Source organism: Lagenorhynchus albirostris, chromosome 13 (genome assembly GCF_949774975.1).
Source record: "Lagenorhynchus albirostris chromosome 13, mLagAlb1.1, whole genome shotgun sequence".
Classification (NCBI taxonomy): domain Eukaryota; kingdom Metazoa; phylum Chordata; class Mammalia; order Artiodactyla; family Delphinidae; genus Lagenorhynchus; species Lagenorhynchus albirostris.
In genome coordinates, this window is record NC_083107.1 from 13,522,674 (window position 1) to 13,547,642 (window position 24,969).

Consider the following 24,969-nt stretch of genomic DNA (forward strand, 5'->3'; position numbering starts at 1 on the left):
TTTGGTGTCTGTCCCCAGTGGCTAAGTTTGGTTCATTGGGTTGTGTAGGCTTCCTGGTGGAGGGGACTAGTGCCTGTACCCTTGATAATCTTTAAAAATGTTTTTTCTTATGTTCCTTGCATTGTTTCTCAGAGCTGCTTCTCCCCATCTCCTCTTTTTTAAGAAAGAGCGAAAGGGAGGTAAGAGAGTGGGGAGGCTGGATTAAGTGTAGGTTTCATGAGGAACTTCCCCAGTCTTCTCAGGCAGGTAGCCTAAGCTACAAAGAGAAAAATGATGATTCATGTAATAAATCCATTTCTTTTAGCCCCTATTATGTGCCAGATATATTGCTGGGGAGCAGGGATAAAATAGTGAACATTATAGGCAGTCATTGGCCTCAGCTATGGAGTGAAAAGCAAAAAACAGATACTTTTAATAAAAATAAACATACCTAATAAAACAATAAATTAAATAAATAAATGGATATTTATAAATGCAAACTGTGATGGGCACTAGGAGAGTGTAAAAGGGAAATGCACTCAAGGGTGGCTCCTTTCATGCCTTGATGATATCTGAAGGAGGATGAGTAATTAAGCGTTGGGGCAGGGGGTAACCTGGTTCCAACCAGAGTGTTAGCCGGCATGTGTGAAGGCCCTGGGGCCACAAAGAACTGTGTCTTCAGACACTGAAGGAGGTTCTGGGAGGTTGGGGTACCTGGGAGCAAGGGGGAGGGATGGCCGGAGAGGATGAGCAGGCAGCTGAAGAAGACAGTTGTGACAGCTGTTAGGAGAGCAGTGCTTTTCATAGACAAGTTCAGATTGAGACGTGCTCTGGAGGTGCTGCAGATAAACTGCAGTGGGAGTTCAGAGGGAGGGCCATGTGGGAGAACCAGAGAGGTGTCTGGGTAGAGGGATTGGGGGCACAGAGGCATAGGTAAGGTAGTTCACGCTGTGTTCAGCAAACAGCCCTCGATCCAGTCCGGCAAGAGTGCATGACGGGGGCAGTGGGAGGTGAGGCTAGAAAGGTAATTTGGAGTCAGAGTTTGGAGAGTTCGGCTGAGGAACGGTGACTTCATTTCCTAGGCGGTGGGGAGCCTCACGCACTGTAAGCACAGGCTGCAGATGCAGCCAGGTGGGAGGTGGGAGGACCCGAGAGGGGATGGGCAGGGCCCGGATGGGTTAGTCTGGTGGGATGAGTGGGAGAGAGCACACTGGAGAACTGTTGTGGGTGCAGAGTTAAGTGGACATGGTGAAGGCAGAAATAAGCCTGAGGTGCTCCAAACCCTTGACCCTGGAAAGACTGAAGGGCATTAAAAGACACTGGAAGCCCAGAGGGAGGAACAGGCCTAAGAGAGACAGGAGACTCCATCTGGGGCTGTCCAGACTGGCTCCATGAGGGTCACCCTGCTTCCCCAGCTCCTGAGCATGGTGCCTGGCAGGAGGAATCCCCAGGGAGGCGGTTGTTGAGAGGGTTTATAGTTGGATGTTGTCTGTTGGCAAGTTAAATACAACAGAGAAGGTAACTGATGATAGAACCCAGAACAGAGCGGAAGGGAGGAGTCTACATTTTGGGAGTGAGAAAAGAGAACACTAGAAATACTGTGACACGAGTTCCTGAGAGGTTTGTCTGTTTTGACCTCCAGTGTCCCCTGTCCCACCCCAAGCCTGTTGTTGTTTGAAAAGCCACCATTTGATGAAGTCATTCCTTCTCCTTAAGATGTTCCTCTATTTAGGACTTGCTTGGTGGTCCAGTGGTTAAGAATCCGCCTTCCAATGCAGGGGACACGGGTTCGAGCCCTGGTCTGGGAACTAAACCTGTGCGCTGCAACTGCTGAGCACGTGGTCCACAACTAGTGAGAAGCCCGTCAGCCACAACAAGGAGCCCACACGCTGCAACTAAGGCCCGACACAGCCAAAAATAAATAAATAAGTATTTAATTTTTAAAGCTGTTCCTCTATTCAAATGCAGATGTCCCTGGGAGGGGTAATATGTTCAGCCTTGTCAGCTCTTAATACGTTTGTCATGATTAGATGTTTTCCAAGTGATAGCATTCTGACAGCAGTTTCTTGCAGAACAAGACAGATGATGAGTATGTTTTGGTTGGGGGAAAAAGTTAAGAGACAGGTAAAAAGGTGGGGCGGGAAATAGAATTATCAAATGATCCAGAAATTCCACTTCTGGGTAAGTAAGAATTGGAAGCAGGGACTCAGATATTTGTACATCCCTGTTCATAACAGTGTTATTTATAATAGGCAGAAGGTAAAGGCAACCCAAGTGTATTGAAGGATGAATGGATAAATAAAACATGGTATATAATACACACAACGGAATATTATTCAGCCTTAAAAAGGAAGGAAGGGACTTCACTGGTGGTCCAGTGGTTAAGAATCCTCCTTCCAGTGCAGGGGACATGGGTTCGATCCCTGGTCGGGGAACTAAGATCCCACATGCTGTGGGGCAACTAAGCCCATGTGCTCTAGAAGAAGCCCATATGCCGGAATGAAAGATCCTGCGTGCCACAACTAAGACCCGATGCAGTCAAATAAATAAATAATTTTTTTTTTAAAAAGGAAGTTCTGGCATGTTACAACATGGATGAACATTGAAGACATTATGCTAAGTGAAATATGCCTGTCACAAAAGTGATTCTGCTTCTATGAGGTACATAGAATAGTCAAAATCATAGAGCCAGAAAGTAGTATGGTGGTTGCCAGGAGTTGCAGGGAGGGAAGATGGGGAGTTAAGAGTTTAATGAGGACAGAATTTCAATTTGGGAAGATGAAAAAGTTTTGGAAATGGATAATGGTGATGGTTGCACAACAATACAGATGTACTTAATGCCACTGAACTGTACACTTAAAAATGGTTAAAACAGTAAATTTTATGTTATGTTTATTTTGCCACCCCCAAATTTTTTTTAAAAAGTGAGGCAGGCCCAGGTGTTGGGGCCATGATGGGGTCCTGGCAGCAGAGACTGAAGGGGAGCTCTAAGCTCTTGGGTGCTGGGGGCAGAGTGACTAGAGGGGCGAGGGAGGTAGTGAAAATGGAGAGCCAGGCCAGGGCGGCTCCTCTTACCTCTGTACCTGCTGCTATTTCCTTCTTTGTTGTGTTTCTTTGCTTTGTTTCCTAGCTTTGATTAGCGCACTTCAAAGCGAGTTTGCAAAGTTTGGATCTTTCAGGTAAAACATGATGCTTTGAAATTTAAACCGATGTTGAATCAAAACACGTTTTTCATAATTCTTTAGTATTTGTAATTTAAGTTATGCAGGCTTACTGTTTAAAGAAATACTACAGAAATATATAAAATAAAAAGTAAATGTTCACCATTTCCCTTGTCGTGCCCTCGGCCCTCTTGTCCAACAGTAACTTCTATTAGAGTACCACCTAAATATATATATTTAGTCTAACAGTATGTCATTTCATACACACACACACATTTATTTATTACCCAGTTCTACAAGTCCAAGCCCTTAAATAAACAAATAGGAACATATTTTCCCCTTTACTTGGCATTTAATGGTTAACAGTGATATAACATATGTAAGATTAAATTCAGTTTCTTTAAGGCCTCCTGAACAATAGTAGTCTTCTAAAATAAATACATATCTGTGTTACTGTTGTCCATACTGATGTTTAACAATGGTTTTAAATGTTTTCCCTCAAAATTTTTTACAAATTCAAATTCTATAGAGCAAATTGTTTTTTTCAAATGAAATATTTTTCCTTTGCACAAACAAAATACAATATTAAGAGAAATTTTTTAAAGGGTGAAAAAAATCTATCTCCCTAACAGATTGATTGTTTCCATTGTTTTATATTTGATTTTAGTCATTATTCATATAAATACTTACTTTACTCAGCTGTAAGTAAGTGTAAAAGTAAGTAAAGTAAGTAAGTAAGTAAGTGTAAAGTAAGTAAAATACTTACTTTACTCAGCTGTAATGTAGTGTAAGAGCCCGTGATTGGCATTAGGTGAGAGTGACTGGAGACAGCCGTCTCTGTAGAATTTAAAGCCTTTTTATCCCTGCAGCAAGCGGGATCATCAGAAAGCCACAATTCCAGCCCTCTGTTTTGCTTCCTATAGAAATACCTTTGCCAAGCTGTGCTTTCATAGTATTCTTTTGCTTTTTTTTTTTAATGGATAAGAAACAGCCATAGGACGAATATTTCTATAAATTTGATAGTTACTGGTACAGTCAGTAAAGATCGTGGTACAAGATTTATCTTGGAGCCTAGTGCTGGAAAAAATGATCTTTCCTAGTAAGATAGTATGCTTCTACAGGTGAGTGTCCTAAACCCCCTACTAACCTTCGTGCCTTAGCTGTTGAAATGCTCAAAGCTAAGTTTATTCTCAGTTGCAGGAGCTTTACTAGCCCAGGTCAGTGACTCCCAACAGGGAGCAATTTTGCCCTTCAGAGGACATTTGGCAGTGTAGCATTTTGGTTGTCACAACTAGGCAAGGTAGGGTGTTGCTACCGGCATCTAGTCAGTAGGAGCCAGGGATGCTGCTAATGTCCTAGAAAGCATAAAACAGCCTCCTACAACAAAGAATTGTCCAGCCCCACCATTATTCACACCATTGCTGACCTACGTTTATGGAGTCAACTCACTCTTCCGAGTCTTTGTATTTATTTTATCATACCTGCTATACATGACTTTTTAATAAACTGCTTCAAATTAGTTTTTCAAATGGTAGCCTATAAATTATAAGTAAACTTCACTTTACATTTTGAGAGTTTGGAACTTCCCTGGTGGCTCAGTGGTTAAGAATCCGCCTGCCAATGCAGGGGACATGGGTTCGAGCCCTAGTCCGGGAAGATCCCACATGGAACGGAGCACCTAAGCCCGTGCACCACAACTACTGAGCCTGCGCTCTAGAGTCCGTGTGCCACAACTACTGAAGCCCACGCGCCTAGAGCGCATGCTCGGCAACAAGAGAAGCCACTGCAATGAGAAGCCCGCATACCACAAGGAAGAGTATCCCCTGCTTGCTGCAACTAGAGAAAGCCCACTCACAGCAATGAAAACCCATCACAGCCAGAAATAAATTTATTTAAAAGAATTTTTTTGAAAGTTTCCCAAATGTGCATGGCTCCAATAATTTTTTTATGACTGTAATTCCCTTTTATGGCCTTTGGTTTGGGTTCCCCATATTATGGAATGTTTGTACTGTTTTCTTTTCCTTTTAATTTTTATCTTTCCCTTCTTTATTTCTTAATATAACTGTTTTTCTTAACTTTGTTATAAGGAAGAAGTGTCTTATTCAAAGATACTTTCGAGGCTTGAATGTTTGGTTTTTTAAAAAATATTTATTTATTTATTTGGCTGCACTGGGTCTTAGTTGCAGCACTCAGGATCTTCATTGCCACGTGTGGGAGGGATCTTTAGTTGCGGCATGCGTGTGGGATCTTAGTTCTCTGACCAGGGATCCAACCCGGGCCCCCTGCATTGGGAGCACGGAGTCTTAACTGCTGGACCACCAGGGAAATCCCGAGGCTTGAATGTTTTTAATATCACTTCTCTGAGCTTTCACTTGTCACTTCTGTGAAATGTGATTGTTAAGATTCCATATTTTCTTACAATTGTATTCATTCTGCTTATAATTGTCATATTTAAGATGGCTTTTAAAAACCAGTCAGTCTAGTTTGTGAGTGTTTGCTCTCCTGGGCCCTTGCTATCAGGGAGCTGCATTTTGCTGTTGATGCCATTTTTAATATTTAATTTCTTTTTCTGATTTTTTAATTTAACTGTAATTGCCACAGGAACCCGTGATAAGTAGAAAGAGCTTTGTGGTTTTGTTGCTTTAATTATTGCCGTCAGGTTTTTTTTTTTAAGGTCTTATTTTTTAATTTTTTAATAAATTTATTTAGTTTACTTTTTGGCTGCGTTGGGTCTTCGTTGCTGCGCACAGGCTTTCTCTAGTTGTGGAGAGTGGGGGCTACTCTTGGTTGCGAAATGCAGACTTCTCATTGTGGTGACTTCTCTTGTTGTGGAGCACAGGCTCTAGGCACACAGGCTTCAGTAGTTGTGGCACACGGGCTCAGTAGTTGTGGCTTGTGGGCTCTAGAGCACAGGCTCAGTAGTTTTGGTGCATGGGCTTAGTGGCTCTGTGGCATGTGGGATCTTCCTGGACCAGGGCTTGAACCCGTGTCCCCTGTATTGGCGGGCGGATTCTTAACCACTGCGCTACCAGGGAAGCCCTGGCGTCAGTTTCTTTTCAGACTATGTCTATTGGTCTTTGAATCTACTGATTATGAAGTGAAGTCTGTGTTTAGATACTTTGTTTCCATATTTGGTTATTGTTATTATAATATTCATAGCAGAACTTGTTTTTTTCTCAGAGTTCTCCTCTTTTTAAAATTTTTTATTGGAGTATAGATGATTTACAACGTTGTGTTAGTTTCAGGTGTACAGCAAAGTGAATCAGTTATACATATATTCACTCTTTTTTTCTTTCTCTAATTAGCTACAAAATCATATTAAAATACTTCAAAATAACAGAAACATACATGGCAAACAATAAAAACAACATTCTTCTTCAGAACTCTAACATAATTATGATATACCAAATAATTGTAATATAATACAAAGATAAGACTATAGATACACTTAATCATATGAGTCTGAACCACATGAAACTGCCATTTTCTACCTATAAAAATGACTTTTTCGGGCTTCCCTGGTGGCGCAGTGGTTGGGAGTCCACCTGCCGATGCAGGGGACACGGGTTCGTGCCCCGGTCCGGGAGGATCCCACATGCCACGGAGCGGCTGGGCCCGTGAGCCATGGCCGCTGAGCCTGCGCGTCCGGAGCCTGTGCTCCGCAACGGGAGAGGCCACAACAGTGAGGCCTGCGTACTGCAAAAAAAAAAAAAAAAATTTCATTATCCACTCTTTTTTAGATTCTTTTCCCATGTAGGCCATTACAGAGTATTGAGTAGAGTTCCCTATGCTATAGAGTAGGTCCTTTTTACTTATCTGTTTCATGTATATGTCAATCCCATTCTCCCAATTTATCCCTCCCCCACCCCTTTCCCCCCGGTAACCACAAGTTTGTTTTCTACATCTGTGATTTATTTCTGTTTGTAATAAATAAGTTCATTTGTATCATTTTTTTAGATTCCACATATAAGTGATATATTTGTCTTTGTGTGACTTACTTCACTCAGTATGACAATCTCTAGGTCCATCCATGTTGCTGCAAATTGCATTATTTTGTTCTTTTTATGGCTGAGTAATATTCCACTGTATATATGTACCACATCTTCTTTGTCCATTCCTCTGTCAATGGACATTTAGGTTGCTTCTATGTCCTCGCTATTGTCCATAGCGCTGCAATGAACAATGGGGTGCATGTTTCTTTTCTTTTTTTTTTGCAATTTGTTTTTGGTTCTTTTTTTTGTTTAAATATCTTTATTGGAGTATAATTGCTTTACAATGTTGTGTTAGTTTCTGTTGTACAACAAAGTGAATCAGCAATATGTGTACATATATCCCCATATCCGCTCCCTCTTGAGCCTCCCTCCCATCCTTCCTATCCCACCCTTCTAGGTCATCACAAAGCACTGAGCTGATCTCCCTGTGCTATGCGGCTGCTTCCCACTAGCCATCCATTTTACATTTGGTAGTGTATATATGTCAGTGTTGCTCTCTCACTTCGTCCCAGCTTACCCTTCCCCCATGGTGTCCTCAAGTCCATTCTCTACATCTGCATCTTTATTCTTGCCCTGCCACTAGGCTCCAGTACTGTTTTTTTAGATTCCATATATGTGCATTAGCATACGGTATTTATTTTTCCCTTTCTGACTGACTTCACTTTGTATGACAGACTCTAGGTCCATCTACCTCATTACAAATAACAATTTCATTCCTTTTTATGGCTGAGTAATATTCCATTGTATATATGTGCCACATCTTTATCCATTCATCTGTTGATGGACATGTAGGTTGTTACCATGTCTTGACTATTGTGAATAGTGCTGCTAGGAACATAGGGGTGCATGTATCTTTTCAAATTATGATTTCCTCCAGACATACGCCCAGGAGTGGGATTGCTGGATTACATGGTAGCTCTGTTTTTAGTTTTCTTACGGAACCTCCATACTGTTCTCCATAGTGGCTGTACCAATTTACATTCCCACCAATGGTGTAGGAGGGTTCCCCTTTCTCCACACCCTCTCCAGCATTTATTGTTTGTAGATTTTTTTGATGATGGCCATTCTGACTGGTGTGAGGGGTGATACCTCATTGTAGTTTTGATTTGCATTTCTCTAATAATTAGTGATGTTGAGCATCTTTTCATGTGCTTTTTGGCTGTCTGAATGTCTTCTTTGGAGAAATGTCTATTTAGATCTTCCACCCATTTTTTGTTTGGGCTGTTTGTTTTAGAACTTGTATTTTTATGTGTATTTTTTTTTCATTTGTGTCTCTAGCAGGCATGGAAACATAATGTTGTTTGTTTTTATATACTCTTCTCAGGGATTTTTTAAATTAAGTTTTTAGAGAGTTAATAGATTCACATACATGCAGTTGTAAGAAATAATAGAAAGATTCTGTGTATACCCTTTATCCATTTTCCCCAGTGGTAACATCTTGCAGAGTTAAAGTAGGTATCACAACCAGGCAGTCAGCACTGATACAGTCAAGCTTTAGAATGCTTCCAGTTTCCATCACTACAGGGATCTCTCATGCTGCGCTTCTGTAACCAAACCCACTTCCCTCCCATCCCCACCCCCTCCTTATATCTGGCAATCACTAATTTGTTCTTCATTTTATAATTTTATCATTTCAAGAATGTTATGTAAGAATCAGACTGGATATAATCTCTTGGGATTGGCTTTTTTTCCTCTTTTTCTTCTTTTTTTTAATTGAAGTATAATCAGCATATAATATTACAGTAGTTTCAGATGTACAGTGTAGTGATTTGACATTTATATACTTTACAACTTGATCACCTCAATAAATCTAGTAACTGTCACCCTACAAAGTTATTGCAATATTTTTGACTATAATTCCCTGTGCTGTACATGACATCCCCATGACTTATTTATTTTATAACTGGAAGTTTGTACCTCTTAATCACCTTCACCTATTTTGCCCAACACCCCCTTAGATTGACTTTTTTTCACTCAGTGTAATTCTCTGGCAGTTAAACAGGTTTTTGCATGTATCAGTAGTTCATTGCTTTTTTATCTTGCTGAGTAGTATTCCATGGTACGGATGTACCACAGTTTGATTAACCATTCACCTGAAGGATACTTGGGTTGTTTCCATTTATCAGCTACTATGAATAAAGCTGCTATAAATGTGTGTAGAGTTTTGCTTGAACTTAAGTCTTCACTTCTCTGGGATAACTGGCCAGTAGAACAATTGCTGGGTTTTATGGTTGCATATCAGAAACTGTCAAGCTGTTGTCCAGAGTGGTGGTACCATTTAAAATTCCCACCTGCCAGTGTATGAGTGATCCAGTTTTTCTGCATCCTCAAAATTGGGTGGGCTGAGGAGGGCTGGAGCCGGGTGAGGAGGGAAGTGAGCCTGCCGCACCCAAGACTTGGACCCCAGGCTGGTCTCCCATCTCCCAGGGAGTGGTGGGAACTGCCAGACTGTTTTCTACAGCAGCTGTACCATTTTGCATTCCCATCACCTGTGCACCAGGTTCCAGTTTCAGCAGATTGGAGCCGTGTGGCACACAGGGTCTTGGTGCTCCGGTGGGTGTCAGGCCTGAGCCTCTGAGGTGGGAGACCGAGTTCAGGACATTGGACCAACAGAGACCTCCTGAAACAATGTAATAGCAATCAATGAGAGCTCTCCCAGAGATCTCCCACTCAACACTAAGACCCAGCTCCATTCAATGACCAGCAAGCTCCAGTGCTGGACACCCCATGCCAAACAACTAGCAAGACAGAAACACAGCTCCACCTATTAGCAGGGATGCTGCCTAAAATCATAACTTCACAGACACCCCAAAACACACCACCAGACTCAGTCCTGCCCAACAGAAAGACAAGATCCAGCCTCATCCACCAGAACACAGGCACCAGTGTCCTCCACCAGGAAGCCTACAGAACCCACTGAGCCAACCTTAGCCACTGGGGCAGACACCAAACACAACAGGAACTGCAAACCTGCAGCCTGTGAAAAGGAGACCCCAAACACAGTAAGATAAGCAAAATGATAAGACAGAGAAATAGGCAGCAGATGAAGGAGAAGAGTAAAAACCCACCAGACCAAACAAATAAAGAGGAAATAGGCATTCTACCTGAAAAAGAACTCAGAGTAATGATAGTGAACATGATCCAAAATCTGGGAAATAGAATGGAGAAAATACAGGAAACGTTTAACAAGGACCTAGAAGAATTAAAGAGCAAACAAACGAACAACACAATAGATGAAACTTAAAAATCTCTAGAAGGAATCAATAGAAGAATAGCTGAGGCTGAAGAGTGGATAAGTGACCTGGAAGATAAAATAGTGGAAATAACTACCACAGAGCAGAATAAAGAAAAAAGAATGAAAAGAATTGAGGACAGTCTCAGAGACCTCTGGGACAGCATTAACTGTGTCAGCATTCGAATTATAGGGGTCCCAGAAGAAGAAGTGAAAAAGAAAGGGACTGAGAAAATATTTGAATAGATAATAGTCAAAAAGTTCCCTAACATGGAATCGGAAATAGTCAGTCAAGTCCAGGAAGTGCAGAGAGTCCCATACAGGATAAATCCAAGGAGAAACACACGAAGACACATATTAACCAAACTATCAAAAGCTAAATACAGAGAAAAAATATTAAAAGTAGTAAGGGAAAAGCAACAAATAACATACAAGGGAATCCCCATAAGGTTAACAGCTGATCTTTCAGCAGAAACTCTGCAAGCCAGAAGGGAGTGGCAGGACATATTTAAAGTGATGAAGGAGAAAAACCTACAACCAAGATTACTCTACCCAGCAAGGATCTCATTCAGATTTGACGGAGAAATTAAAACCTTTACAGACAAGCAAAAGCTAAGAGAATTCAGCACCACCAAACCAGCTTTACAACAAATGCTAAAGGAACTTCTCTAGGCAGGAAACACAAGAGAAAGAAAAGACCTACAAAAACAAACTCAAAGCAATTAAGAAAATGGTACTAGGAACATACATAACGATAATTGCCTTAAATGTAAATGGATTAAATGCTCCAACCAAAAGACAGACTGGCTGAATGGATACAAAAACAAGACCCGTATATATGCTGTCTACAAAGACTCACTTCAGACCTAGAGACACATACAGACTGAAAATGAGGGGATGGAAAAAGGTATTTCATGCAAATGGAAATCAGAAGAAAGCTGGAGTAGCAATTCTCATATCAGACAAAATAGACTTTAAAATAAAGACTTTTACAAGAAAAAAAGGACACTACATAATAATCAAGGGATCAATCCAAGAAGAAGATATAACAACTGTGAATATTTATGCACCCAGCATAGGAGCACCTCAATACATAAGGCAAATGCTAACAGCCATAAAAGGGGAAATCGACAGTAACACAGTAATAGTAGGAGATTTTAACACCCCACTTTCACCAATGGACAGATCATCCAAAATGAAAATAAATAAGGAAACACAAGCTTTAAATTACACATTAAACAAGATGGACTTAATTGATATTTATAGGACATTCTATCCAAAAACAACAGAATACACTTTCTTCTCAAGTGCTCATGGAACATTCTCCAGGATAGATCATATCTTGGGTCACAAATCAAGCCTTGGTAAATTTAAGAAAATTGAAATCGTATCAAGTATATTTTCCGATCACAGTGCTCTGAGACTAGATATCAGTTAGATGAAAAAAACTGTAAAAAATACAAACACATGGAGGCTAAACATGTGTTGGAGGCTACTAAATAACCAAGAGATCACTAAAGAAATGAAAAAATACCTAGAAACAAATGACAATGAAAACAGTATGACCCAAAACCTATGGATGTAGCAAAAGCAGTTCTAAGAGGGAAGTTTATAGCAGTACAATACTACCTCAGGAAACAAGTAAAATCGCAAATAACCTAAAAACCTACAGCAGTTAGAGAAAGAAGAACAAAAAACCCCCCAAAGTTAGCAGAAGGAAAGAAATCGTAAAGATCAGATCAGAACTGTATGAAACAGAAATGAAGGAAACAATAGCAAAGGTTAATAAAACTAAAACCTGGTTCTTCGAGAGATAAACAAAATTGATAAACCATTAGCTAGACTTATCAAGAAAAAGAGGGAGAAGACAAATCAGTAAAATTAGAAATGAAAAAGAAGTAACAACTGACACTGCAGAAATACAAAGGATCATGAGAGATTACTACAAGCAACTGTATGCCAATAAAATGGACAACGTGGAAGAAATGGACAAATTCTTAGAAAAGCACAACCTTCTGAGACTGAACCAGGAAGAAATGGAAAATATAAACAGACCAATCACAAGCACTGAAATTGAAACTGTGATTAAAAATCTTCCAACAAACAAATGCCCAGGATCGGATGGCTATTTCTATTAAACATTTAGAGAAGCGCTAACACCTATCCTTCTCAAACTCGTCCAAAGTATAGCAGAGGGAGGAACACTCCCAAACTCATTCTACGAGGCCACCATCACGCTGATACCAAAACCAGACAAAGATACTATAAAAAAAGAAAATTAAAGACCAATATCTCTGATAAACATAGATGCAAAAATCCTCAACAAAATACTAGCAAACAGAATCCAAGAGGACATTAAAAGGATCATACACCATGATCAAGTGGGTTTTTTCCCAAGAATGCAAAGATTCTTCAATATACGCAAATCAATCCATGTAATATACCATATTAACAAATTGAAGGATAAAAATGATATGACGATCTCAATAGATGCAAAAAAAGCTTTCAACAAAATTCAACACCCATTTATGAAAAAAACCCTCCAGAAAGTAAGCATAAAGGGAACTTACCTCAACATAATAAAGGTCATATATGACAAACCCACAGCCAACATCGTTCTCAATGGTGAAAAGCTGAAACCATTTCCACTAAGATCAGGAACAAGACAAGGTTGCCCACTCTCACCACTATTATTCAACATAGTTTTGGAAGTTTTCACCATAGCAATCAGAGAAGAAAAAGAAATAAAAGGAATCCACATCGGAAAAGAAGAAGTAAAACTGTCACTGTTTGGAGATGACATGATAGTGTACATAGAGAATCCTAAAGATGCTACCAGAAAACTACTAGAGCTAATCAATGAATTTGGTAAAGTAGCAGGATACAAAATTAATGCACAGGTATCTCTTTCATTCCTATACACTAAAGATGAAAAATCTGAAAGAGAAATTAAGGAAACACTCACATTTACCACTGCAACAAAAAGGATAAAATATCTAGGAATAAACCTACCTAAGGAGACAAAAGACCTGTACTCAGAAAACTATAAGACACTGATGAAAGAAATCAAAGATGACACAAACAGATGGAGAGATATACTGTGTTCTTGGATTGGAAGAACCAACATTGGTAAAATGACTATACCACCCAAAGCAATCTACAGATTCAATGCAATCCCTATCAAACTACCAATGGTATTTTTCACAGAACTAGAACAAAAAATTGCACAATTTGTATGGAAACACAAAAGACCCCGAATAGCCAAAGCAATCTTGAGAAAGAAAAATGGAGCTGGAGAAATCAGGCTCACTGACTTAAGACTGTACTACAAAGCTACAGTAATCAAGACAGTATGGTACTGGCACAAAAACAGAAGTATAGATCAATGGAACAGGATAGAAAGCCCAGAGATAAACCCACGCACATATGGTCACCTTATATTTGATAAAGGAGGCAAGAATATACAATGGAGAAAAGACAGCCTCTTCAATAAGTGGTGCTGGGAAAACTGGACAGCTACATGTAAAAGAATGAAATTAGAACACTCCCTAACACCATACGCAAAAATAAACTCAAAATGGCCTAAGTGTAAGGCCAGACACCATCAAACTCTTAGAGGAAAACAGGCAGAACACTCTATGATATAAATCACAGCAAGATCCTTTTTGACCTACCTCCTAGAAAAATGGAAATAAAAACAAAAATAAACAAATGGGACCTAACGAAACTTAGAAGCTTTTGCACAGCAAAGGAAACCATAAACAAGATGAAACGAGAACCCTCAGAATGGGAGAAAATATTTGCAAATGAAGCAACTGACAAAGGATTAATCTCCAAAATATACAAGCAGCTTAATATCAAAAAAAACAAACAGTACAACCAGAAATGGGCAAAAGACCTAAATAGACATTTCTCCAAAGAAGACATACAGATTGCCAACAGACACATGAAAGGATGGTCAACGTCAGTGATCATTAGAGAAATGCAAATCAAAACTACAAGGAGGTATCACCTCACATTGGTCAGAATGGCCATCATCAAAAAATATACAAACAATAAATGCTGTAGAGGGTGTGGAGAAAAGGAAACCCTTTTGCACTGTTGATGGGAATGTAAATTGATACAGCGACTATGGAGAACAGTATGGAGATTCCTTAAAAAACTAAAAATAGAACTACCATACGACCCAGCAATCCTACTACTGGACATATACCCTGAGAAAACCATAATTCAAAAAGAGTCATGTACCACAATGTTCATTACAGCACCATTTACAATAGACAGGGCATGGAAACAACCTAAGTGTCCATCGACCGATGAATAGATAAAGAAGATGTGGCACATGTATGCAGTGGAATACTACTCAGCCATAAAAAGAAATGAAATTGAGTTATTTGTAGTGAGGTGGATGGACCTAGAGTCTTCATACAGTGTGAAGTAAGTCAGAAAGAGAAAAACAAATACCGTATGCTAACACATATATATGGAATCTAAAAAAAACAAATGGTTCTGATGAACCTTGGGGCAGAACAGGAATAAAGACACAGACGTAGAGAATGGACTTGAGGACACGGGGAGGGGGAAGGGTAAGCTGGGACGAAGTGGAGAGTGGCATGGACATATATACACTACCAAATGTAAAATAGATAGCTAGTGGGAAGCAGCTGCATAGCACAGGGAGATCAGCTCGGTGCTTTGTGACCACCTAGAGGGGTGGGCTAGGGAGGGTGAGAGGGAGATGCAAGAAGGAGGGGATAGGCGGATATATGTATATATATAGCTGATTCACTTTGTTATACAGCAGAAACTAACACACCATTGTAAAGCAATTATACTCCAACAGAGATGTTTAAAAAAAAAAAAAGTCAAGCGTACCATGCCTAATAGACTAAATCTCTGGCAATAAAAATTTGAAAACAAAACAAACAAAAAAATTGGGTGGTGTCACTATTTTTTCTTTTAGCCATTCTGATGGGTGTGTAGAGCTATCTGATTGTTGTTTTAATTTGTATTTCCCTAATGGTTGATGATTAGGAACATTTTTTCATATGCTTATTTGCCATCGTGTCTCTTGTGGTGAAATGACACTTGCCTACTTTGTGTATGTTTGAAATTCTTCACAATGAAATGCTAAAACATTAATCTCTTTAAATCCGTTTATGTTGTTTTTGGTTTTAGTTTCTTTTACTACATCTACTGATCTGTTTTTGTCACAAGTATGCAGTCATACTGTGTCTGTAATTGAAAACTTGAGGAGAGCTAGTTTCTGTTGAGATCTCTCACACTCCTTTTGCCATCTGAAATTGGTTACTGTTTTACTTATTTCTGTAAAGAAATGTTCTGGAATTTTTGTGGTCAGTACAAAAAAGGAAAAACCTACTTCTGACCTAATACTAAATATGTCATTTTATGTAGGACCACTTGAGTCTTTATAAAACCACCTCAGTGCTGTTTACTATTAAGGCACTAATATGTTTAATTTCTTTACCCAGTTTGAATATCATAGTTCTCTGTTGTTTTCAACCATTCATTGGTTTATTCAACAAATATTTGAGTGTCAGCTGTGTGAGGGCACAGTGCTAGGCACTGGGAATAAAATCGTGAGTCCACCTCCAAATAAAAAACAAACCTAGTGCTGTCTTGGGCAGCACAGCTACCAAAATGGGAACCTTACTGAGAAGGTCAATATGGCCTCTGAACAAGGATGACGTGCAAATTCATGAAGGGTACCGTATTTGAAGAACAAACAAAAAGGAAATCCGCCCACCAAGTCCCCACTCTCTAGAGATGTCAGGGGGCCCTGGCACTGTGCAGAGGGAGGCCCTGAAGGTGGAGGGAGCCTGGGACACTGGAGGGCCTGCAGGAGGCCTGGGCGGGGCTGCTGGGGAGGAGCTGAGCACAAAGAGCTGTAACCATGAAGTGCTACTCATTGTGTTTCACGACCCCCTCTGTGTGACTTTGGTCTTTCTAAGTTTAAATGTCAGCTAGTTTTTATAATGCTAACTTATTAATGTTTTCTGTAGAATTTTAACCTTTTTATTTTGGAGATTCTTATTTTATTGTGAAATATATACAGCTAAAATTTTTCTGTGATCTGCCTATTCATCCCTCCCACCCTTAACCCCTGGCAACCTTTTTACTGTCTCCATAATTTTCTCTTTTCCAGAATGTCATATCATTGGAATCATGCAGTATGTTGCCTTTTAGATTGATTTCTTTCACTTAGTAATATGCATGTAAGGTTTCTCCAGGTCTTTTCATGACTTGATAGCTCATTGCTTCTTAGTGCTGAATAATATTCATTGTGTGGATGTACCACACTTCATTTATCCATTATTATTGTTCACTTACAAGCAATATCTTGGTTGCTTCCGAGTTTTGGCAATTACAAATAAAGCTGCCATAAACGTCCATGTGCAAGTTTTTGTGTGGACATAAGTATTTAACTCCTTTGAATAAATACCAAGGAGGGCTATTGCTGGATCATATGGTAAGAGTATGTAGCCAGGACATGGAAGCAACCTAAGCATCCATTGACAGATGAATGGATGACGAAGATGTGGCACATGTATACAATGGAATATTACTCAGCCATAAAAGGAAATGAAATTGAGATATTTGTAGTGAGGTGGATGGACCTAGAGACTGTCATACAGAGTGAAGTCAGAGAAAAACAAATACCATATGCTAACACATATTTATGGAATCTAAAAAAAAAAAAAGTTCTGAAGAACCTAGGGGCAGGACAGGAATAAAGACGCAGACATAGAGAATGGACTTGAGGACACGGGGAGGGGGAAGGGTAAGCTGGGACGAAGTGAGAGAGTGGCATGGACGTATATACACTACCAAATGTAAAACAGATAGCTAGTAGGAAGCAGCTGCATAGCACAGGGAGATCAGCTTGGTGCTTTGTGTCCACCTAGAGGGGTGGGCTAGGGAGGGTGGGAGGGAGGGAGATGCAAGAGGGAGGAGATATGGGGATATATGTATACATATAGCTGATTCACTTTGTTATACAGCAGAAACTAACACACCATTGTAAAGCAATTATACTCCAATAAAGATGTTAAAAAAAATAGAGTATGTTTAGTTTTGTAAGGAACTGACAAACTGTCTTCCAAAGTGGCTGTACCATTTTTCATTCCCATCAGCAATGATTGAGCGTTCCTATTGCTCCACATCCTCACCAGCATTTGGTGTTGTCAGTGTTTTGGATTTTGACCATTCTAATAGGTGTATGCTCGTATCTTATTGTTGTTTTAATTTGCATTTCCCTAATGACATAGGATGTTGAACATCTTTTTATGTGCTTTTTTGCCATCTGTATATCTTCTTTGGTGAGTTGTCTGTTTAGGTCTTCTGCCCGTTTTTGACTGAGTTGTTCATTTTCTTATTGATAAGCTTTAAGAGTTCTTTGTATATGTTAGATAACAGTCCTTTATCAGAAATGTCTAATGAAAATATTTTCTTCCAGCTTTTGGCTTGTCTTCTCATTCTCTTGTGGGGGGTCACTATTTTTATTTATAAAATTATTTTTTCTGCCACGTGTGCTTTTTCCTTGTGGAATATAGAAAATACATTTTGGTCCAGTATTTTACTTTTCTCATGTATCAATATGTATCTTCTTGGTTTTGAGTTTTTGTCTTTTTATTTTTACTAATTCAAAAAAGTTTATTGAACACATGTCATATTCAGCCCCTCTCTCTGGGATACAGACTCAGGATGCAAATTAGGATAAAACATATGCCTGTGTAGACATCAAACTTGTATCATTCAAGCAGAACTATATGAAGTTTGCTTTATTTTTTTTAAATTTTTTTATTTTTATTTTTTTTGCGGTACACGGGCCTCACTGTCGTGGCCTCTCCTGTTGCAGAGCACAGGCTCCAGACACGCAGGCTCAGCGGCCATGACTCACGGGCCCAGCTGCTCCGCGGCATGTGGGATCTTCCCGGACCGGGGCACGAACCCGTGTCCCCTGCATCGGCAGGCGGACTCTCAACCACTGCGCCACCAGTGAAGCCCGGAATTTGCTTTATTTTTACCCTTCTTCTCTTCCTCCCATCACTTACCTTTTTACAATAATAATAGTAACTTTAACATTGTAGAATTTCTGTCTTTCTTATATCATTATAATGGCATATATAATTTATTGCTTATTTCAGCCATACAGATTCTTAATACTTCTTCTCTATAATTAGACTGATCTTAATAGATAAATATTTTACTTTCCCTTTTCAGTGTCAAGGGAAAAGAAGTATTCTCTGCAACTAGCAAACTTCCTTACTCCTTTAGAAAAATCACAAAATGCTATGTATGTCAGACAGGCATTTCTCTGGTTCCTCTTGTTTCCTTGCCCCTTGTTTTCCTTAGCTTCCTGGAGTCTGGATTTATACAGAGGCGGATTGGTGGTGATTCCTGGGGTAGCTGGGGAGCCCTGTGCACCGGTTTTGGTGAACAGCTGGAAGTGAGGCATTTCTCAGAACTTTTAAGTCTCATGAAATTTCAAAACAGATTTGAAGGGTTGCCAGCTTTTATTTTGACATGTTAAAGACTTCAGGGGGGAGAAATGATCATATGTTACTACCACGATTTCTTATAAAGAATATATAGTATGTGTATGATCTCAGACAGCAGAACATTTTTTGTAACGAGGAGCTGTAGCTGTCTCACACTGACACATACTCACTCTCATTTTCCTGTGGACCAGCAGCAGGCCCCTCCCGGGCAGCCACCCTCCGTAGGCTGGTGTGTGGGGAGCACTGCTTGGGTTGCTTAAAGCCTCTTTTCCAGTGTGGCCCCAGCAAGGCCCGCCTAGAGCCATTCCTCCCGTGTGTGACTTGTCCTGGGGGTGACATCATGCCTAGCTGGCTTCCTTCCCTAAAGGTCAGATGCAGGCTTTCAGGCCATTCTCCAGATCAGCTGGTTGGTGTGGGTGCTCGGAGAGTTTGTACCTATTGTAGCCAAAGTAGCACACAATTTAGGAAAGTCAGTCTTGGTCCAAGGACAGCAATGTAGTCTACAGGTGCATAAATAGCTTTGGGAGTCCGCCCACTATTGCTGACTTTTATTAGAATAGCTTTTGATTTGACTCTTTCTTTTTTTTTTTGTTTTTTTGCGGTACGCGGGCCTCTCACTGCTGTGGCCTCTCCCGTTGCGGAGCACAGGCTCCGGACGTGCAGGCTCAGCGGCCATGGCTCACGGGCCCAGCCGCTCTGCGGCATGTGGGATCTTCCCGGACCGGTTCACAAACCCGTGTCCCCTGCATCAGCAGGCAGACTCCCAACCACTGCGCCACCAGAGGAGCCCTTGACTGTCTTTCTTTATTCCATCCTGCGTCACATTCTGTTGAGCAATCCTGACTGTCATCTTTCCCTTTCAGCGGTTTTGCGAGTGGCTGGTTCCCTGCAGAGGAGCACAGAAGTGATGAAGGCCATGCAGAGTCTGGTGAAGATCCCAGAAATCCAGGCCACCATGCGGGAGCTGTCCAAAGAGATGATGAAGGTGCCCTGGGGCCACTCTGTGTCCTGTTCCAAAGCGCTAAGAGTCAGCAAGCGGCAGGGGCTGTAGGGCCGGGGCTGGGCAGGAGTAGACAGGCCACTGCTGCCAGACAGAAATGATTTTGAGGACAGAGGAGCAGCTGTTAACATTGGTTGAAACTGTCTGAGCTGAGCGTGGCAGAGGCTGGGTCAGATTGCCAGGGTGTTCCTTAGAAGAAGCGAGAGTATACCCAGAGCTCTAGGGGAGGTGGGAGACCCAGGAAGCAACTGCGTGGGATTCAGCGACCTAGGATTTATGGGTTCTGACATGAACAAGGAAACAGAAAGAAACCCAGGTTCCTCTGTTTGTCCCAGGGGAGTGTTGACAAAGCTGGCAAGGGAGGTGTCAAGACCAGGGATGGGCAAACTTTTCTTGTAAAGGGCTGGATAGTAAATGTAGTTTTTACTTGGTGGGCCATGCGTCTCTGTTGTAACTACTCAGCTCTACCTGTAGCATGAAAGCAGCCGTAGATCACGTGTAAACAAACGGTCATGACTGGGTTCTCATAAAACTTTATTTATGAAAGTAGGCAGTGGCTTGGGTTTGGCCTGCAGGCTGTCGTTGGCTGACCCCGTCTTAGACTAGAAAAGGAAACTGAGAACCAAATAGAAAGCAGTAAATACCTAGTGTCCCGGGATCAGGGCCGGGCAGGGACCTGTCCTGGTGGCCTTCAGATGGGGGACAGGGCGTAGTTACTGAGCCCCCACCTGCCAGTGGTGCTGCACACATGCTCTCCTAGAAAGTCCTCCCAGCCACCTTGGGAGGGAGGGATTTTTTCCCCCATTTTATACAGGAGTAGGAAACTGAGTCTTCAAGTTGCCAGGTAACTTATCTGAGTGACCTTGGTAGGAGGTGACAGATCTGGGGTTGGAGCACAGATGCCTGAGCTGCCTCAGAGGACATGGTGATAAGAGGTGCCTCATCAGGTGCTGTTTCACACTTTGAACCCGTGGCCTGAGAGCCCAGACGGTACACCTCAAATTCTTGTTTGCAGCTTGTGCAGAGAAGCTGCCTCCCTTCCTCCTAGGGAATTTTATGTATGAACTTGAGTTCTAAACAGGGCTCTAGGGCATGGGAGACGGGAACTGGAGAAGAAAATTGATAGAAAAGAAAGGCAACATAAAAAGCCCAGAGCCCAGGTCTTTGGAATGAGAAATCCTTGGGCAGTCATCAGGAGGGCACCAGGTCAGCGGGGTCTGTCCTTTACAAGTGGCGTGTGGATGTCTCATCGCCCAGGTTGTGATGCCTGTCCATCTAGAACTGGGCAACAAGGTAATTCTGAAATGACTTCAGGCCTGCTCACTCTGACTTACGTAGCCACCAGGATCTGAGGGGCGGAGTCTTTTTTTAGAATCTGGGATCTTTTCCACAAAAGTTTCTGAATACTGAGCATAGTATAGATTTGGAGGAGGGCCTGCATGTAGTAGATAGTAAATATTTCCTGAATTCATCCAAGGGTGCATCTCCAGGTGCAAACTGAAGCCTCTGGCGGGGTCCCAGCGTGTCGAGGGCAACAACATGATCTCAGTCATTCCATTTGTCCCCAGACCCTGGCCTGGCGTGTGGCACAGGGCATACATTTGACAAATGTTTGCTGGTTGGATGAATGTGTAAGTGAATGGCCACTTGTCCCTCCAGGATGTGGAGGGCTGTTAGTCAGTCTGCCCTAGGCTCTTTTAACTGGGATGGTGAGTATGTATGGGCCTCTTTTCCACTAGCCTCCAGCACTAAGATCCATTCACCCAGGCCACAGGGCTCCACTTGTATCCTTGAATGTGAATTTGTTCCTTTTGGTTGGGAGCGAAAGGTCTGAGCACGGGCAGAATATGGAACTAGCTAGATTCATGCCATTAAGAGTCACTTGAGTGGTCTGACAGCAGGACAGGCAGGAGAGAGGGCTTGCTTTAAATCTGATACCATCAGCATGGTCGGTGAGAGTCATGCCCTGGCTGAGTGCAGGAGAGCCAGGGCTGGAGCTGCCAGACGTGACCTTGCGCTCGCATGACACTGCTCATTCGGGAAGACCGCAGGGTCTGCTTGTGTTGGCTGGTGTTGGAGAGCAGTTTTCTCGTGCCCGCAGTGGCGCTGTGCTCTTGAGAACGAAGGAGGCTGACTGGCTGGCTTCAGGCTACCAGACACAGGGCTTCCAGTAGGGAATGTGGAAGGCACTGCCTTGTTGGGCCCCGAAACACTGTCTTATCAGTTCTCTCAGGCTTCGGTGAATTGGTTGATCCTTGCCAGGACCCTGCAGGCCCTGGGCCAGCAGCTATAACTTGGATGTGCTGAAGTACAGGCCTTTTCGGGGTTCCGTGGAGCCCCACCTCGCTCTTGGTATTTGTTATCATAGTGTCTACTGTGACTCCAGCCAGTTTTCATACTGTATTTCAACTCCTGCACGCATAGATTTGCAACGTCAGGGCAAATGCTTCCCGGGACAGCACCCTCTCATCTCAGCAAGTTGTTCCCCACGTGCTGCGTTAGCGTCTGAGTTACTTTGTGAATCTCTGCTGATAGAGGCACCCCCCTCCAACCTTGGTACTAAATTTGGAGAGCAATTTCCCTTTGGCTTTTTGCTTCCTCCAGAGAGGGCAGACAGCATGCGGTGTTGCCTGCAGCCAGCTGTCTGTGGCTTAGCCCGTGAAAGCGTGGACAGGACTTGGAGACACCAGAGCTCGGTTGATGCTGGGCCCATAGGGGCGCCTGCTGGGAATGGATTTAACAGTTGCGGGGGCTTCCCTGGTGGCGCAGTGGTTAAGAATCCACCTGCCAATGCAGGGGACATGGGTTCGAGCCCTGGTCCGGGAAGATCCCACATGCCGCGGAGCAACTAAGCTCACGCGCCACAACTACTGAGCCTGCGCTCTAGAGCCCGCGAGCCACAACTACTGAGCCCGTGTGCCACAACTACTGAGCCTGCGTGCCTAGAGCCCGTGCTCTGCAACGAGAAGCCACTGCCATGAGAAGCCCGTGCACCACAACGAAGAGTAGCCCCCGCTTGCTGCAACTAGAGAAAGCCCGCGTGCAGCAATGAAGACCCAACGCAGCCAAAAATAAACAAACAAAAAATAAATAAATTTATAAAAAAGAATAAAACAGTTGTGGGAAGTGACATGGTTTATTCTGTGTTTAGGCTGGGATCATAGAAGAGATGTTAGAGGACACTTTTGAAAGCATGGATGATCAAGAAGAAATGGAAGAAGCAGCAGAAATGGAAATTGACAAAATTCTGTTTGAAATCACCGCAGGTATGACCCAAGATCCTTCCTCTTTCCCCTCTCCTTTTATGGCCGTTCTTCTTGCATCCGCAAGATTAACTAGTAGCTTTTTCTTTAGATTATAACTCCCTTCTACATTTGTTATTTTAGATTCGAACCAAAGTTCTAACAATCAAAATCCTTAGTTATTATGACTTTGATATCATTAGAAGTTGGTGTTTACACACATTTGTCATAGTGAGCAAAACCCCACCAAAACAGCTGTTTTATTGCCCCTTTTCTGTTTCTTGTCAAAGTGAACCAGGTATGGAGGACAGAGAAAATGAGGGATCACTTGCTTAAGCTGATGTTTTGTTGATCTGCCTGCTGTCTCTTTACAGGGGCCTTGGGCAAAGCACCTAGTAAGGTGACCGATGCCCTCCCAGAGCCTGAACTTGCAGGAGCAATGGCTGCATCAGAAGATGAGGAGGAGGAAGAGGCCCTGGAGGCCATGCAGTCCCGTCTGGCCACACTCCGCAGCTAGGGCCGCCCAGCCGGGCCCGCAGGCTCTCCTCCGGCCCTGTCACCGGGCGCGCACTCCTTGAAGCCTCCGCCGTTTTCTGTATCTCTTGCACTACACCTCTGGGTGAGGCACTGCGTTCTGGAGAATGTTCTCTGCTAATCTCTCTTCACTCTCTGCAGAGGTTTGGGGATCTCAATGGAATTGTTTTGAGAGGCAGTGTAATAAATGCATCATTTTCAGGGGAATAAACAGAAGTATCTTTTGGGGGATGAGGGCAAAGAAGTGTGTCTTCTCACGAAGCACTTCTGAGAATAGAGTCGATTGCCTGAATGTTGAGGACTCTGTATATTTTTTTTTGTCTGTAAAACACTATATAAATGGATTTTAATAAATTTCTGCTTTAACATTTGGTCTCATTGTAGATTGTTGGGTGCAATGAACTTTCAAGGTGTTTGCTGTCCCAAATTATTTTATATGTTGGCCTTGGAAAGAGGAGGTGCTATAGCAGGGCACATGGGATTCAGAAGCTCAGCTGAAAGGGCTTCTGCTTTGTGGACCCTGTGCTCCCCAGCCTTCACAGATGTGCTGTGCGAGCTACTCTTCTGCTTTTTGTCATCTGTGTAAGCAAAAGTATGCTTGGGAATTGTGACCCCTTGTCTTGTTGGCTGGGGAACTATATCATGTGTGTCCTGAGGGGTGTGTGTGTGTCTGTAGCTTTCCTCCCTTTCCTTCCCATTGCAAGTTGCAGACAGCTGTGAGATTAGGCCTCTTTCACCCTCTGATTGCCTTTCCCTGCGTTAAGCTGACTGTCTTGGATGCATGGGATATGGGCGTACACATCAGTGCTTTCTCAAAGCCAGGAGCTGACTGGTGAAAGAGGCATGGTGTGGTCATGCATTGTCAACAACTCACACATTTCTAAGTTATATTTTGAAATAATTCAGCAGTAGCAATTTATATTTGTGTGGGCCTGGCAGTTTACAAAGCTGTTTAACATGTGTAATCATTCAGTCTTTACAAATTAGGAAAACAGCTCATCTTGCTGAAGTGACATATCCTAAATCACAGTCACGACGTGGCAGAACTGGGGTTCAACCCAGGTCCCTCTGGTCCAAGTCTCGTGTGCCCTAAACAGGTAGGAAAAAATCCCCAATCACTCTCTCCCAGGTTGGTTTTGTAGATTGTATGGAGAAACCCAAGTGTATCTGATGTGCTGCAGCGAGGGCCTTCTAGTCTCATCCTGCAAAATGGGAATCTTCAATCCAGGGGACCGTCCTATTGCTCTTGATTTCATCTTTAGGATACAGTTTGTTATTTACGTAAACATTATTTTTCAGAGAAGTTT

At 42.2% G+C, this 24,969-nt stretch overlaps 1 protein-coding gene and 1 non-coding gene across 3 annotated transcripts in view; both read left to right on the forward strand.

Annotated features, from left to right (window-relative positions):
- Positions 1-24,028, forward strand: part of RNF103 (ring finger protein 103) — a 127,503-nt gene extending 103,475 nt beyond the window's left edge. For both annotated transcript variants that reach the window (XM_060169930.1, XM_060169931.1), the window contains 3 exons: positions 19,750-19,871; positions 23,038-23,152; positions 23,503-24,028. In XM_060169930.1, coding sequence (XP_060025913.1) covers positions 19,750-19,871; positions 23,038-23,152; positions 23,503-23,645 — 380 coding nt within the window. In that variant the 3' untranslated portion in view covers positions 23,646-24,028. The remainder of the gene's footprint in view (positions 1-19,749; positions 19,872-23,037; positions 23,153-23,502) is intronic.
- Positions 15,997-16,103, forward strand: LOC132532040 (U6 spliceosomal RNA). The gene has a single exon (XR_009544299.1). It is a non-coding gene; the product is annotated as a U6 spliceosomal RNA (small nuclear RNA).
- Positions 24,029-24,969: the final 941 nt, after the last annotated feature.